Source organism: Phycodurus eques, chromosome 2, assembly GCF_024500275.1.
Source record: "Phycodurus eques isolate BA_2022a chromosome 2, UOR_Pequ_1.1, whole genome shotgun sequence".
Taxonomy (NCBI): Eukaryota; Metazoa; Chordata; class Actinopteri; order Syngnathiformes; family Syngnathidae; genus Phycodurus; species Phycodurus eques.
The window spans coordinates 39585986-39599716 of record NC_084526.1 but is presented as its reverse complement, the minus strand read 5'-3'; the positions used below and the strand labels follow the sequence as shown (position 1 = coordinate 39599716).

General features: G+C 43.0%; 2 protein-coding genes across 2 annotated transcripts in view; one reads left to right on the top strand and one right to left on the bottom strand.

Moving 5' to 3' along the window:
- The window catches only part of adam10a (ADAM metallopeptidase domain 10a), a 23166-nt gene extending 19772 nt beyond the window's left edge, over positions 1–3394 (top strand). Inside the window, exon 16 of the mRNA XM_061670636.1 lies at positions 516–3394. Within this exon, the coding sequence (XP_061526620.1) occupies positions 516–607 (92 nt within the window). The 3' untranslated portion in view covers positions 608–3394. The remainder of the gene's footprint in view (positions 1–515) is intronic.
- On the bottom strand, positions 2468–13731 carry lipca (lipase, hepatic a). Its single transcript, XM_061700784.1, is given in 8 exon segments — positions 2468–2552; positions 4998–5246; positions 6073–6251; positions 6253–6323; positions 10191–10424; positions 10504–10621; positions 12992–13185; positions 13710–13731. Coding segments are annotated over 8 exon segments (1152 nt in total).

Here is a 13731-nt window from a genome sequence, read left to right as displayed (position 1 = left end):
ACAGTGGTACCGCCACTGAGTTTTTCGGGATACGAGCTGCCGTGCCACTTAGCTGATTGTTTTTTTTTTTTTTTTTTTTTTTTTTTCCCCCCCCCCCAATTATTATCGATTTATTTCTTTTCACTATGCACTGCCGTACAATTACGACAAAGGAAATGGGAGTCCCTTTCACGTGTGTTTTCACAGAGCGACTCAAAAGCACCGCTGTTTTTACTTTTACTTTTGAATTTTTGTTTTGTGGTGTGCCGTGAGATTTTAAACGGGGAGACGTCAAATGTGACTTTTTCTCAATAAAAGGTGGGAATGCTACACGGTGCTGAAAAGACTATTAAAAGCACATATTTCAACTGATATAATACCGTTTTGTATTCTCAGTGGCCGATTGACTGTATAATTTTTGAGACTCTTAACATACGATAATCAATTGTATGTGTGTAAAGCAGCCTTTGTTTTGTTTTTGGTTTGCCTCTGCATGACGAATGTAAGTGAAGTCGACAGCTCTTGTTATCTTGTAGGAAGGAAGAGCCACGCCAGCGCCCAGTCGCACACACCGCGACAATATCGCCATCGCAGACAGGACTACCAAATGGCTCAGATGAGACCCTGAGATCTTTGCTCTCAGCCTTTCGCTCCTTTCCTGTGCCTACACTGGAAGCACTTGACTCCCAAAGAGTGCCTGTACCTTTATTGTACGTAGTTCTTAATTACAACCCCAATTCCAATGAAGTCGGGACGTTGTGTTAAACATAAATTAGAAACAGAATGCAATGATTTGGAAATCATGTTCAACCTATATTTAATTGAATACACTACAAAGACAAGATATTTCATGTTCAAACTGACCAACTTGATTGTTTTTAGCAAATAATCATTAACTTAGAATATTATAGCTGCAAAGCTGGGACCGGTGGCAAAAAAGACTGCGAAAGTTGAGGAATGCTCATCAATCACCTGTTTGGAACATCCCGCAGGTGGACAGGCTCATTGGGAACAGGTGGGTGCCAGGATTGCGTAGAAAAGGAGCTTCCCTGAATTGCTCAGTCGTTCACAAGCAAAGATGGGGAGAGGTTCACCTCTTTGTGAACAAGTGCGTGAGAAAATAGTCGAACAGTTTAAGGGCAATGTTCCTCAACGTACAATTATAGGGAAGTTAGGCTTTGTAGTAAAAGAGTGCGGGTACTGCCTGCAGTCCAGACCTGTCTCCCATTGAAAATGTGTGGCGCATTCTGAAGCGTAAAATACGACAACGGAGACCCCGGACTGTTGAACAGCTGAAGCTGTACATCAAGCAAGAATGGGAAAGAATTGCACCTTGTACAAAGCTTCAACAATTAGTGTCCTCAATTCCCAAACGTTTATTGAATCTTGTGAAAAGAAAACGTGACCCTGTCCCGGCTTTTTCGGAATTTGTTGCAGCCATAAAATTCTAAGTTCATGATTATTTGCTTAAAAACAATCAGGTTTATCAGTTTGAACATTAAATATCTTGTCTTTGTAGTGAACGTCATTTGCAAATCATCATATTCTGTTTAACACAACGTCCCAACTCCATTGGAATTGGGATTGTAATTCTGAACAACAGGTGCAACTGAATTCAGGTCACTGAAGTGATGCAAGCCCGAACAACCTCGCTCAAGGCCTCCGTGCTGTGATAGCCAGCATCTCATAGCTTTTATATGGACAAGAGACTCACTGATCTGCTACGTGCTCTTCATGGCTGTATATATATTTTTTTTTACCAGCGAGAAAGAGGAGGGAGGAAGCTTTCCTTACAATGGCCTCTCTTCAGCTATCTTCCAACTGTACTGCTTTTTGTGTGTGTGTGTGTGTGTGTGTGTGTGTGTGTCGCTCCCCGCTTGAGACCGCAGCAGGACTGCAAGTGAAATGTGACATTTTACTGCCAAGCAACACTTGGAGACAAACTATTCTGCATGCTTCTGAATGAGAGCGAACGCTTTCCGAACATCACCTTCATATTGTTTCCACGTGATTGTACGACATTTGCCGTGTCTTTTTTTTTTTTTCAACACTCCCCTCCGGGAAACTTCGATCGTGCACGAGTGGGGGATGGATTCATTGTGCGGACATACTTAAATCGCCCACTGTTAGAATATCACCAGCTCATTATGTAGCAGAAATAGGCCGTGCCGGATTTGTGCTAGTCAGGAAAATACAGCTCTGAGATGAATATTTCATCTTTTATCTCCAGTTGATGTTTAGATCTGACCCATTGATTCCACCAAAGTGATATCACCAAACTTTTGCATTCTTTTGCAATGTCTTCCAGGATTTCACAGCTCCTTCCAGCTTTGTTTTGGGTGGTTGAACTTTGAGAAATGTTCAAAACTATGCGCTGTATGCTTGAGATACGAGCGTGTAAGATTTCTACACATCGTGAAAGCCTTTGCGCAATATAATCTTAATCCAAGTGTTGCACTGAGGTGACTGGCCATTTATTTAAAGATAGTTAAGACACACTTTTGCACGAGCACGTCTTCGAGCGCGTTCGTCTTCGTTGGTTTTCGCCACTCTTCTTCTTCGTGGTCGGCGGACTGTCGGCATCGAACGTGGGAATCGAAATGTTTTAATTTGAGCCATTCTGGGAGAACCGAAGTGTTGGTCTCGTTTCCGATCGGTTTTCGATTCTCGACGCCCAACCCTATTTGTCACCTTTTTTATTTTGTCAAAGCAGCTCTGCCTGACTTGACAAGGCAATAAGTTCTTCCGCATGCACAGGCACCTGAGTGCAATTTTTACGAAGCCATAAGAATGCGACCGCTTCCATTCATCTGTCCATCCGTTAAGAAGCCCCTGTTCCGGCTCCCCATTTTGCAATCTGGTTTGTTTGATCTAAAAATGTGCTGTTAGTTTTTTAATATATGCTGGAGGAAATGCACTGATGTATGTGCACAACACAAGTTGGATTCTGGCATAGCACAATAAACATTTAGTCCGGTGTTTTATCACACACCGTTGCCGTTTGTTGCGTGCGAGGTGAGCAGTTGGACTGCAGCAGGCAATTCACTCAAAGCCAATTCACTAAGTAATACGTGTTGTACCAAATCGATACAGACTCAAGTGCTGCAATGTGTGTGTAAAATTGCAATTTTCTGTTGCTGTTTTTTTTTTTAATTGGAGCTGTACTTATTGAGGGTTAAAGACATGTAAATGGCAATGTTTAAAGCTGTGAATGTTCTTAACACTGGAGTTTGTCTGAGGTAAACAAATTGAAAGTGGTGACAATTGCAGCACTACCTGCCTGATTTTAATGTCCCTTGTTTTTTTTTTTGTACTGTAACTTGAGTGCTCTTAAATGTTATGTTCTGTTTTTCTCTGAAACCCCTCTGACTACTTGAAATGCATTAACCCACTGGGCTCTGCTGATCTTTTGTGTCCACCTTGTGTCCTTTCCCCCCCGTAACATTTTAGCTGAGGTAATGCAAATGTAATGAAACTTACCAAGAGAGGGGATTTTTTTTAAATTGAATTGAGACTCTTGAAAACTGTATTTAAAAAAAAAAAAAATACATTATTTCCCAGATTTAATTTGTGTAAAATGGGGTTCATTCTAGACTTGTTTTCTACCAATGTCATTTATCAGTTTTTACCAAGAGTCCAATTTCATCTAATCTCAGTTTCAGAAAGAGGTGTTTAATGGTTTACAGCAGTGGTTCTCTAACTTTTTCCACAAGTGCCACATAAAAAAAAAAAATACTTGGCTCTCAATGTACCATCACAGTGACCAAAATGAAAATATAGTAGTGTAGTAGGCCCAAGTGTTCATCAAAAATCAAGGGTTTATTATAAGTATATCCTGAACTAAGAATGTATTCTAAATGTGTGACACCACAGCGAGGAGTGTTCACAAACCTGTCAAATTTGAATAATGAAACAAATCTGGAAAGTTCTGGATACAAAGTGAGCCTTCAAAACTTGTCTGCGCACTCACCGAGGTGTGTCCGCTGAAACCAGCTAAACTGTCAATCAAACACACGGATGCTACTTTGTCTAGCCTCTTTCTTATGCTTACACATCCCTACGTTTGAGCTGCAAAAATATATCCGCTTAAAGCTTCCGGTGGCTAAGTCGTCGCAAGATTATTCCGCGTGGCAACAATGAGGCACTCTAAAGCGGCCACGCCAGTTTGCAGCCGCGGTACACACGCTGGCTGTCATGTCTGGCTTTATTTTTTCGAAATGACCATTATTTTCCACTCATCACACTTCTGTTCTTTCTCACCGTGTCATGCGTATACTCACGACCAACAACGAGGCGCTCTAAAGGGCCACGCCACCTGACTATTCGAAGTGAAGATGCATTTTCTTGCTTTACGCATAGCTAGTTAGCTAACCGCATGTCACAATTGTGCCAGATAACTGCTGAAGGAAGGCGCTTAAGTTCTTAGATAGCGATTCAGTTAAAATGTATTGCATAAACGTTAATCGGCTCGCCGATGAGGCAATATTGCCAAATGCTAAGGGTGCCGTGGCCTCTGAGGGGCGCCACAAACTCGGGGGGGGAAATGTTTTTTTAAATAAAAATAACCTTGAATATAATTCTATGACAACTAGCTTTTACTAATAACTTCAATTTGAAAAGGTAACGTAGATTCAAATGTAAAGCATGATGCTTGTATTATTTGTTGTATCTACAAATGGCTCACTAACCCTTTTCCTGATTTTAATAGTCAATTCGTCACGATCTGCTAAACTGCTGCTTGTGAAAATTGAGTTCACTGCTATTATACAGAGCTCGTATCGAAAATTTTTGCTCAAACTAAAAAAAAAAAAAAAAAAAAGAAGCTGAACAACAGCTTGTATTTCGAAACACTTGTAAAACGGGCTGTATTGCTTTTTTTTTTATTTTTATTTTTTAAATCAATATATATTTACTAACCCCTAAACTTACAACTAAACCATTCACACTTTTGAAAATTCTGGTAGGTTTTTGGGAGGTAAAAAGGAAAAGGGGGGTGGAGGGAAATAAGGTCTTCATACCGGTCTTGCGTGTCTCCATCTTTGACACTGATCTTGCCCACAGTCAGCAGTGGTTTGGTGTCATGTCCGCCCCAAGGCATGATGGTCTGCACTCTGTTCCACACGTTCTTCCACAGAGCCGATCCCTTCCAGTGGAACGTGAGCAACATCAGACCCCCCCCCCAATGTCTGTTCAGGGTGATCAAGAAGGTGTAGGAATACTGCACCTTGGGGGTCAAGGTGCACACACAAGGAGCAGCACAATGCACACTGAATTATCACGATGCACAAACGTTTTTTCCCCTTTACATTCTATTTATTATGTTATTAATCGTGTGTATATATATATATATTTAAAAGGACAATACGACCCTTGTGAGGATAATAATAAATCATAATAATAAAATCAAACAAGACCTGAAGGTTCATGATAGAATTCTACTAAAATATGTTTTTCGGCATGTACAGTGTTCCCTTATCGCAGTTCACCTATTGTGTATTCAATGCATTGCAGATTTTCTTTTTCATGTTCATATCATGCATAATTCACCATATCGTGGGATTTTGAGCATATGATGTATTTTTTTCTGCGGCAAAATAAATGCTCCCTAGCCTAAAACATTAAAGCTTTAAAAAAATAAAAATAAAGAATCCATTAAAACGCATAACAAGGGATAAAATGTATAGTGTACAGTACTACTGTGGCTTGCTGCTTGCTCATTCATTGGTCATCCATTTTCCGTACCGCTTACCCTCACTAGGGTCGCGGGCGTTCTGGAGCCTATCCCAGCTATCATCGGGTGAGAGGTGGGATACACCCAGAACTGGTCGCCAGCTAATCGCAGTGTTTAAGAAGATATAAAGTGTTGATAAGAGTATGGTAGAGGGTTAATAGGTGTGTAGGGGAGATTAATTGAGAGTCTGGGAAGGTTCATGCAGCTTGAAAATATGTATAAATGCTCAAAACAAAATATGTAGCCGACACTTAGGCGGATTTCGCCTATTGCGGTGGTGGTTCCAAACCTACCTGCGACCGATAAACGATAAACGAGGGATTTCTTTTGTATAACAGCAAAAGCGGTGTGTTGAGGTGTACATACGCCTGCGGGGCATCCTGGAGCGTGTTTTCAGCTCGAGCCTCTTGTTGTGTTGCGCCGTGCGGACCTTCTCGATGTTGTAGCCTAGTGTGTTGCAGCGGTTCCTTCGACAGTCCAGACAGGCGCCTTTGTCGAAAGCCCGGTTGTTGCTGCACCCGTATGCCCTGATCGGCTGGTCTTTCGTCGAGCACCGAGTCAATGAAGAGATGCACGCAGCGCTCGTGGGCACATTTCACCGTTTGCCCGAAGCCTGCAACATAGAATGAAAGTCGGACATGAATGTATTTTTTCATCTCAATTACAGTGCTGTGCAAATGTTCTTTTGAAGTAGTGACTGTTTGTTATATTATTATCAAAGGTTTCAACTCAATGCCAATATGTGTTGCTTTAGAGGTGTTAGTATTTCTTTTGTCCACTTGAGGTCACCATCCACACACACTACACGAGTACATGCCTTTGTGCTCTGTTTGCGTACCCTGAACCACAGCCTATGGCAACATGCCCATCCATCCATCCATTTTCTACCGCGTATCCGAGGTCGGGTCGCGGGGGCAGTAGCTTTAGCAGGGACGCCCAGACTTCCCTCTCCCCGGCCACTTCATCCAGCTGTGGCCGAGGTGTTCCCAGGCCAGCCGAAGGATGTAGTCTCTTCAGCGTGTCCTGGGTCGTCCCCGGGGTCTCCTCCCGGTGGGACGTGCACGGAACACCTCGCCAGGGAGGCGTCCGGGTGGCATCCGAATCAGATGCCCCAGCCACCTCATCTGGCTCCTCTCGAGGCGGAGGAGCAGCGGCTCTACTCTGAGATCCTCCCGCATGACCGAGCTTCTCACCCTATCGCTAAGGGAGAGCCCGGACACCCTGCGGTGGAAACTCATTTCGGCCGCTTGTATCCGGGATCTCGTTCTTTCGGTCACGACCCACAGCTCGTGACCATAGGTGAGGGTGGGAACGAAGATCGACCGGTAAATCGAGAGCTTCGCCTTTCGGCTTAGCTCCTTCTTTACCACAACGGACCGATGCAAAGTCCGCATCACTGCAGACGCTGCACCGATCCGCTTGTCGATCTCCCGTTCCAGGGCAGGAACTCATCCCGTACGTGTGGAGAGGGCACGCCACCCTTTTCCGACTGAGGACCACGTTCTCAGATTTGGAGGTGCTGATTCTCATCCCAGCCGCTTCACACTCGGCTGCGAACTGCTCCAGTGAGAGTTGGAGCTCACGGCTTGATGAAGCCAACAGAACCACGTCATCTGCGAAAAGCAGAGATGCAATACCGAGGCCACCAAACCGGACCCCCTCCTACGCCTCGGCTGCGCCTAGAAATTCTGTCCATAAAAGTTATGAACAGAATCGGCGACAAAGGGCAGCCTTGGCGGAGTCCAACCCTCACCGGGAACGAGTCCGACTTACTGCCGGATATGCGGACCAAACTCTGACTCCGGTTGCACAGGGACCGAACAGCCTGTATCAGGGGGTTCGGTACCCCATACTCCCGAAGCACCCCCCACAGGACCCCCCGAGGGACACTGTCGAACGCCTTCTCCAAGTCCACAAAACACATGTAGACTGGTTGGGCGAAGTCCGATGCACCTTCGAGTGTGAGCAGGCGATTTCCTGAGTTTAGCACTTGTACCGCTCCTCACACTGACGGTCCTGCCAATGTACTCAGCTAAAAGCATTATGGGAACCCACAATTCATTGCTGTGATGTCTTTAACTACATTACTGTCGGCTTAGAAAATCAAGCTAAACGTTGCTTTTTATTTGCATTTGTTCCTGTCGATATTGTTATGAGTGTGTACGTTTGCTAGTCATCAGACTAAGGTTGGTATTTGTGAATTTATTTCATAAAACTCTTGACAGATTCTTGTATGAGGGCCAATTTAGCAAGGTTTATTTTCTGCTCATGAGAGCCCAATAGATCTCGTGTGAGTCTTGTGTTGCCAATGTACGATCATATAATGTGGCCTAAAAAAAAGCTCATTTTATCAACGGTGTGTCGGTGAGTAACGGCACTAAACGACCTACCAAAAACTCCATAATGCACTGAATCCTCAATAAGTGAACTGCAATACAGTGAGTGATTACTGTACTTGGTTGCAGCTCACCCAAGAAATACAACAAAACTGTTCAGCATGTTTATTAAATAGAAAAATTAGTGCTCGAGTAATAATATACAGTAATTGAATAGAATGTAAAGAATTAAAGAGTTTTTGTTTCAATGTCATTGTAATTCCGTGCTGCTCCTTCTGGTGTGTGCGCCTTGTCCACCTGAACGTAGTATCGCGCACAAAAAAAAAAACGGTTTCATCTTTTACATTCAATTTAATGATTTTTACAAGTGTGGATACGGAACAAATGAAACTTGTATCTCAAGGCACGACTGTATAACAGGGACCATGGAAGACTACCTTTTGCTCTGACAGGCTTCGAATGGCTTTCATCCCGACATTCGTGTGTAGACTGACATCATCACTGTCTACGGCTGACACGTATCACGGGTTGACATTGCTGTTTCCTCTGTGGATCCTCACTTCTCAGACTGCGTAGCCTGGAGGCAGCTCGCCTCGGACGGCCGGACCGAGCGCAGGGAGGAAAAGGCACATGTTGCTAATGAACTCCCGAGTTTGACAGACGCTTTGATGTGGCGTTCGCTGTCATTTCATGCGGATGCCTTTTTGCATTGAGAGGCACCAAAACACCGCCAATCAGCGAGGCACTAGCGCTCAGCTGGAGGGAATTAAATTCATCTGCTCCAACGCACACAAGGAGGAACTGTCAACGCCGGCAAAGACGAACGGGCTCAGCGCATCCAGGGTCTGCAAATCTCTGTTTTGAGGTGGCGTCACCAATTAAGAAAAAACAATGTTATGACAGAGCACCAGAGGAGGACGCGACCAAGCTCGTTTTCTCTGACTGACAGGTTTGCGTTTGCATATAAAAGACCAACGCATGAAGATATTTCATTAAAATAAAACAATCTATAGCAAGACCACCGTATTGATCTTGTGAGAAGCCTTGAAGAAATCCTAATGATTATGCTTCTTTTCCTTTCAGCTCGTCCCGTTTGGGGTTGCCAAAGTGGGTCATCCTTTTTCATTTAAGCCTGTCTTCCGCATCCTATCAAACCTGATCACTCCTAGAGAGAACCTCATCATCTTCATTTCCGCTACCTAGTAGCTTTGCTACTGTTTCCAAGCTATACATCATGACTGGCCTCCCCACTGTCTTATAAACTTTGCCCTTCATCCTAACAGTGACTCTACTGCCACATAACACATCCAACACTTTTCTTCACCCTTTCTAACCTGCTTGAACTGGTTTTGTCACTTACTTATCACACTTATTGTTTTGGACTGTTGATCCAAAGTATTTTAAAGACCTCCACTCTTATTATTTATTCTCCCTGCAGCCTTGTTCTTCCTTCTCTACCTCTCTCATTCATGCGCATATATTCTGTTTTACTTCAGCTAATCTTCATTCCTCTCCTTTCCAGTCTAACCTCACCTGTCAGCCTATTCATCACTACTGCAAACTGGAAGGGGCTCAAGGTTGATCCCTGATGTAGTCCCACCTCCACCTTAAACTTCTTTGTCGCACACCTCACCACTCCTCTGCTGCCCTCATACATCGTCCTATACTATTCTAACATACATCTCTGTCACTCCAGACTTCCTCATGCAGTACTACAGTTCCTCTGTGGGTACTCTGTCATAGGCTGTACAGAGACAACCTCAAGGCAACTGTGATACTCTTCCTAGGAATGAAACCATACTGTTGCTGAGGGAAAATATTGACTTTTTTCTTGACTCTCGCCTCCATCAGGACCAACTGCCTTTCCATTCTCCCTCCCTTGTAGTGCCTTTCTAACTTCCGCCTTACTCATCATTGCTATTTCCTGGTCCACCATACTTGCCTCTTCTACTCTTCCATCACTCAGAGAGAGAAAGCGGGTGAGTATTTGTTTGTGTGCGCATGTGTGTGCGCACGTGTACGCCTTTAGGAATAGAGTCAGTTGTTTGCAAACGGATGACTGGAAACTACTGTATGAAACCTCTTGTGTTGTCTCTTATGACATCGTGTACCTAATGTTGTGACTGGCACGTGCCGTGTCTCACCAACAGGTCCGTACTCGGAGATGTGCTCGTAGATGTTACGTAGGTCGCATCCAGGTTGGAAGTCGCCCCCGTTGGGGTAAAACCCATAATGAGCCACAGGTTGCTTGATGCCCACACTCAGGCCCAGACGCCCGTGGGTGAACGTGTGAATGGCGTCCGTGAACTCGGCGTCATCGGGGGACAGTCTGTCCACGGGCGACACGCCTTCAAACAACGGGCCGGCGGGGTCGAGACCTGTCCAAATGTCATCGGCGCCTCCTTTGTGGCGCTAACGCGTCATCGTATTTTCCCCTTGACAATGTCGAAAACTCACTAGGATTTCTTCCGATTCGTTCTGGCCCTTTAAAATAGCTTCCGGCAAATCCAGAGATGTGAGCTCCGAGACTGTAGCCGATCAAATGAAACTTCCGGAATGAATATTCGTAGTGCTCCTGTAAGAGTGGGACTACTTAGTTAATTACTCAGATTCACTAAACATTTGATGTCATGGAAGGTGCAAATGACAAAGTCATTCTGGAGGAGCATGCTCTGGAAAGACGTTTGAGCATTTATTTAGGATCCTTGATATGCAGTTTAAGGTCCTTGAACTAGTGCATTCTTTAGCCTCACTAGTAAGACAATTCATTGCACTACTAGAACGACTGTGTCTTACTAGTAACATTTGTTTCCCACTACTATTGCTACTATGGGCCCACTAGGATGCAATTACACCTTAACAACCTAAGTAAACTACTAAGCTGCACTCGTAACCGCAACTAGTTATGACGGCCAACTAGTAGGTGTCACTCAATGGTAGTCCAGACCCTTCTAGTAGCACCAAAATTCCCACTATGTAGTTTTGCCTCACTAGTAACATGTAGTTGTCCTCCTAGTATGTGAAAGTTGTCCTACTAATGTGCAGAAATGCCACAGAGTAGTGGAAAAAATGTTACTACTAAGACAGTCATTCTACTAATGTTCTGAATTGTCTACTAGTGGTATGTGAAAGAATCACTGAAATAAACGTCCACGTGCATCATGTGCATAATAACTTCAACTTTTTAAAAAATCCGGTACAATAGATTTGTTAAGTACAAGTACAATACATGAGCATTTAATCTATTTGAGCGGTTTGTTTTGTAACATTTACTTGAATTTCAATGACATTTTTTTTATTAAATCATCATTTGGCTGTAAATTCCCCCCTACCCTTTTCCTGTATTTAAAGGTGCCATAGATGTATTCCTGAGCTCCAGCCGTTTTTCAGCCGAGAGGCCTGAAATCAGGTCATTCGAATTTCCCGATCTTACCTAAGTCACGAGTGAAGATCTCCACCGACCTCTGCGCTCCAGCTGTGTCAACATAACAAACACGTGTCCTCTCACAAGTGGGTATTCTACACGGAGGCAACCAATCAGAGGAAACCAAATATGGACAGAGCGGATGCAAAACTGGGTCAAACAGAAGTAGCTGTCAGAGGGGCCTTTTCTGGACACTCGTATGACAAAAGCAAGGTTTTTTTTTCGGAATGGAATTGACACTTTTATACAAAGTCCATGTTAGAGAGTCACTCCATGGAGGTCTAAATAGGCAAAATACGGGACCTTTAAGCGTCATATTTGTAATATTTGTCCCTTTTTTGCTGCAAAATATGACAATCAAAATATCCAAAGTACGTCCCAGTATGATGCATATTGCCAACTTTTGGTAGGTAACACAGCAAAACAAATGTTCTTCGTCTTCGATTAAAATTAAAGCAAAATTCAGAGAAATAAGCTTTTCTACAAAGGAGGGCCACACTTAAAATAATATACTCTATTCAAAGATTTTGTCATAAAGTATTATTTTTCAAGAATTGTATCTTGAAAAAACATGCATTTGATTCACTTATCTCTTTTTCTTAAAAATACATATATCTTTATTCTCTTAAGAGTGTGACTTTTCAAATGTATTTTTTATTCCTGTCTTACAATATTTTTCAAATAATTTAATGTTGTTGTTGTTGTTTTTTCTTTTGTGTGTTATCCTAACTCGTCCTAAATCTAACTTTGTCCTCTCACCATTAAAATGACCCTCCACCAGAAAAAGTCCAAATACTTTTTACACTGAAAAAAAAATGACATCCAAAAACTTTATTCCCGGAAGATTGCATCTTTTTGCCTGTTCTTCTATTCTTATAGTATAATTGATTTGTATAATTTAATTATTTTTTTCTTTTCTTTTCAGTTTCAGTTTAAAAAAAATAATAAATAAAAAAACTGACTTTTGGTCTTTGTTCTTTGAATAAAATCTATTTGTATATATATATATATATATATATATACTTTATTTTCATTGCTCAGTGAGGAAATATTGTACATTATATATACATATATTGTTTAGTTATTAAAATGTTTTTGGGTTTTTCTAAAAATGATATTAGTGAAAATGTGCACATTGTAATCAACAAAATAATCGCAACAGTCATTTGTGACAGTTCACGTGTGCCAAAATCAGGCTTGTATGTGTACTTATGTAAAATACTTCAATTAATATAGTCTTTTATTATGAATGCAACAATATGTTTGTCATTATTTTGGTGTTTCTAATATTCTGGTTCCCTTATTTAGTTACACGAGAGAGGCAAAATCTGCCAAACAGCTCTCAGTATGAACGACAACCACAACAGCAAAGCTGACTGTGAAATGAATAACTCGGACCGTGTCAATCCAAAATAAGCATTGTGATCTGGCCCTCATTAAATAGCGCAGGTGTGGCCGCGGCGAGCGCGTTCCCGTCACGCTTCACAGCGAGCGAGGCCGAGCCAGGCCGAGTGACCTTACCGACCACCCGTGGCCGATGATGATGAGGGGATTAGTGGCGTTGAAGCCGCAGGACGAGAGGCCGTGCAGCTGCGAGGGTTCCGGCGCGCAGGTGTCCTCCTCCCCCGCCGCCACGAAGAGCCGGAAAAGCGAGCCGCCGACGTGGGGCTCTTTCGCCTTCGGAGGGCCCCATTTGTCTCCCGGGAGCGCCGCATCTCGGAAAGAAAACGCACTTACGCACTACTCCCATGTTTGCGCTCAGGTGAATAGTTCCAAGTAACACCGTCACAGTATCAACGTGCACATCTTGATGGATTTCTGGAAAGCTGTGTTAGCATTTGTGTACTCGTAAGCCTCTTTGTCCTCGCAAATTTGATTGTACTGAAAAGTTGAATACAACTGAACTGTGCAAAGCAAATATACTGTACTGGATTAAAAATGATAGTTGCTGTCAAATGATGGCCAGCTGAAACATTTAATTCGGTAATTCTGTCATATACCACTAGAGGGAGCCAACATTCTATACACACCTACGCACACTTTACAAGACAATTCAGCAACACCAGAAAAACCTCCTCTTCCTGGTGTTTTTTTTCAACTGCATGTTACTAGTGAGGCAAAACAGCACTTGTTGCCATCTGCATGCTACTAGTACAACTAGTGAAGCCCTAGATGTTAACCAGTATAATTTCATTAGGGTCACTAGTAGTTTTGGCTCACTAGCACAGTTTTGGCTCACCAGTATTGGTATCACCATGCAT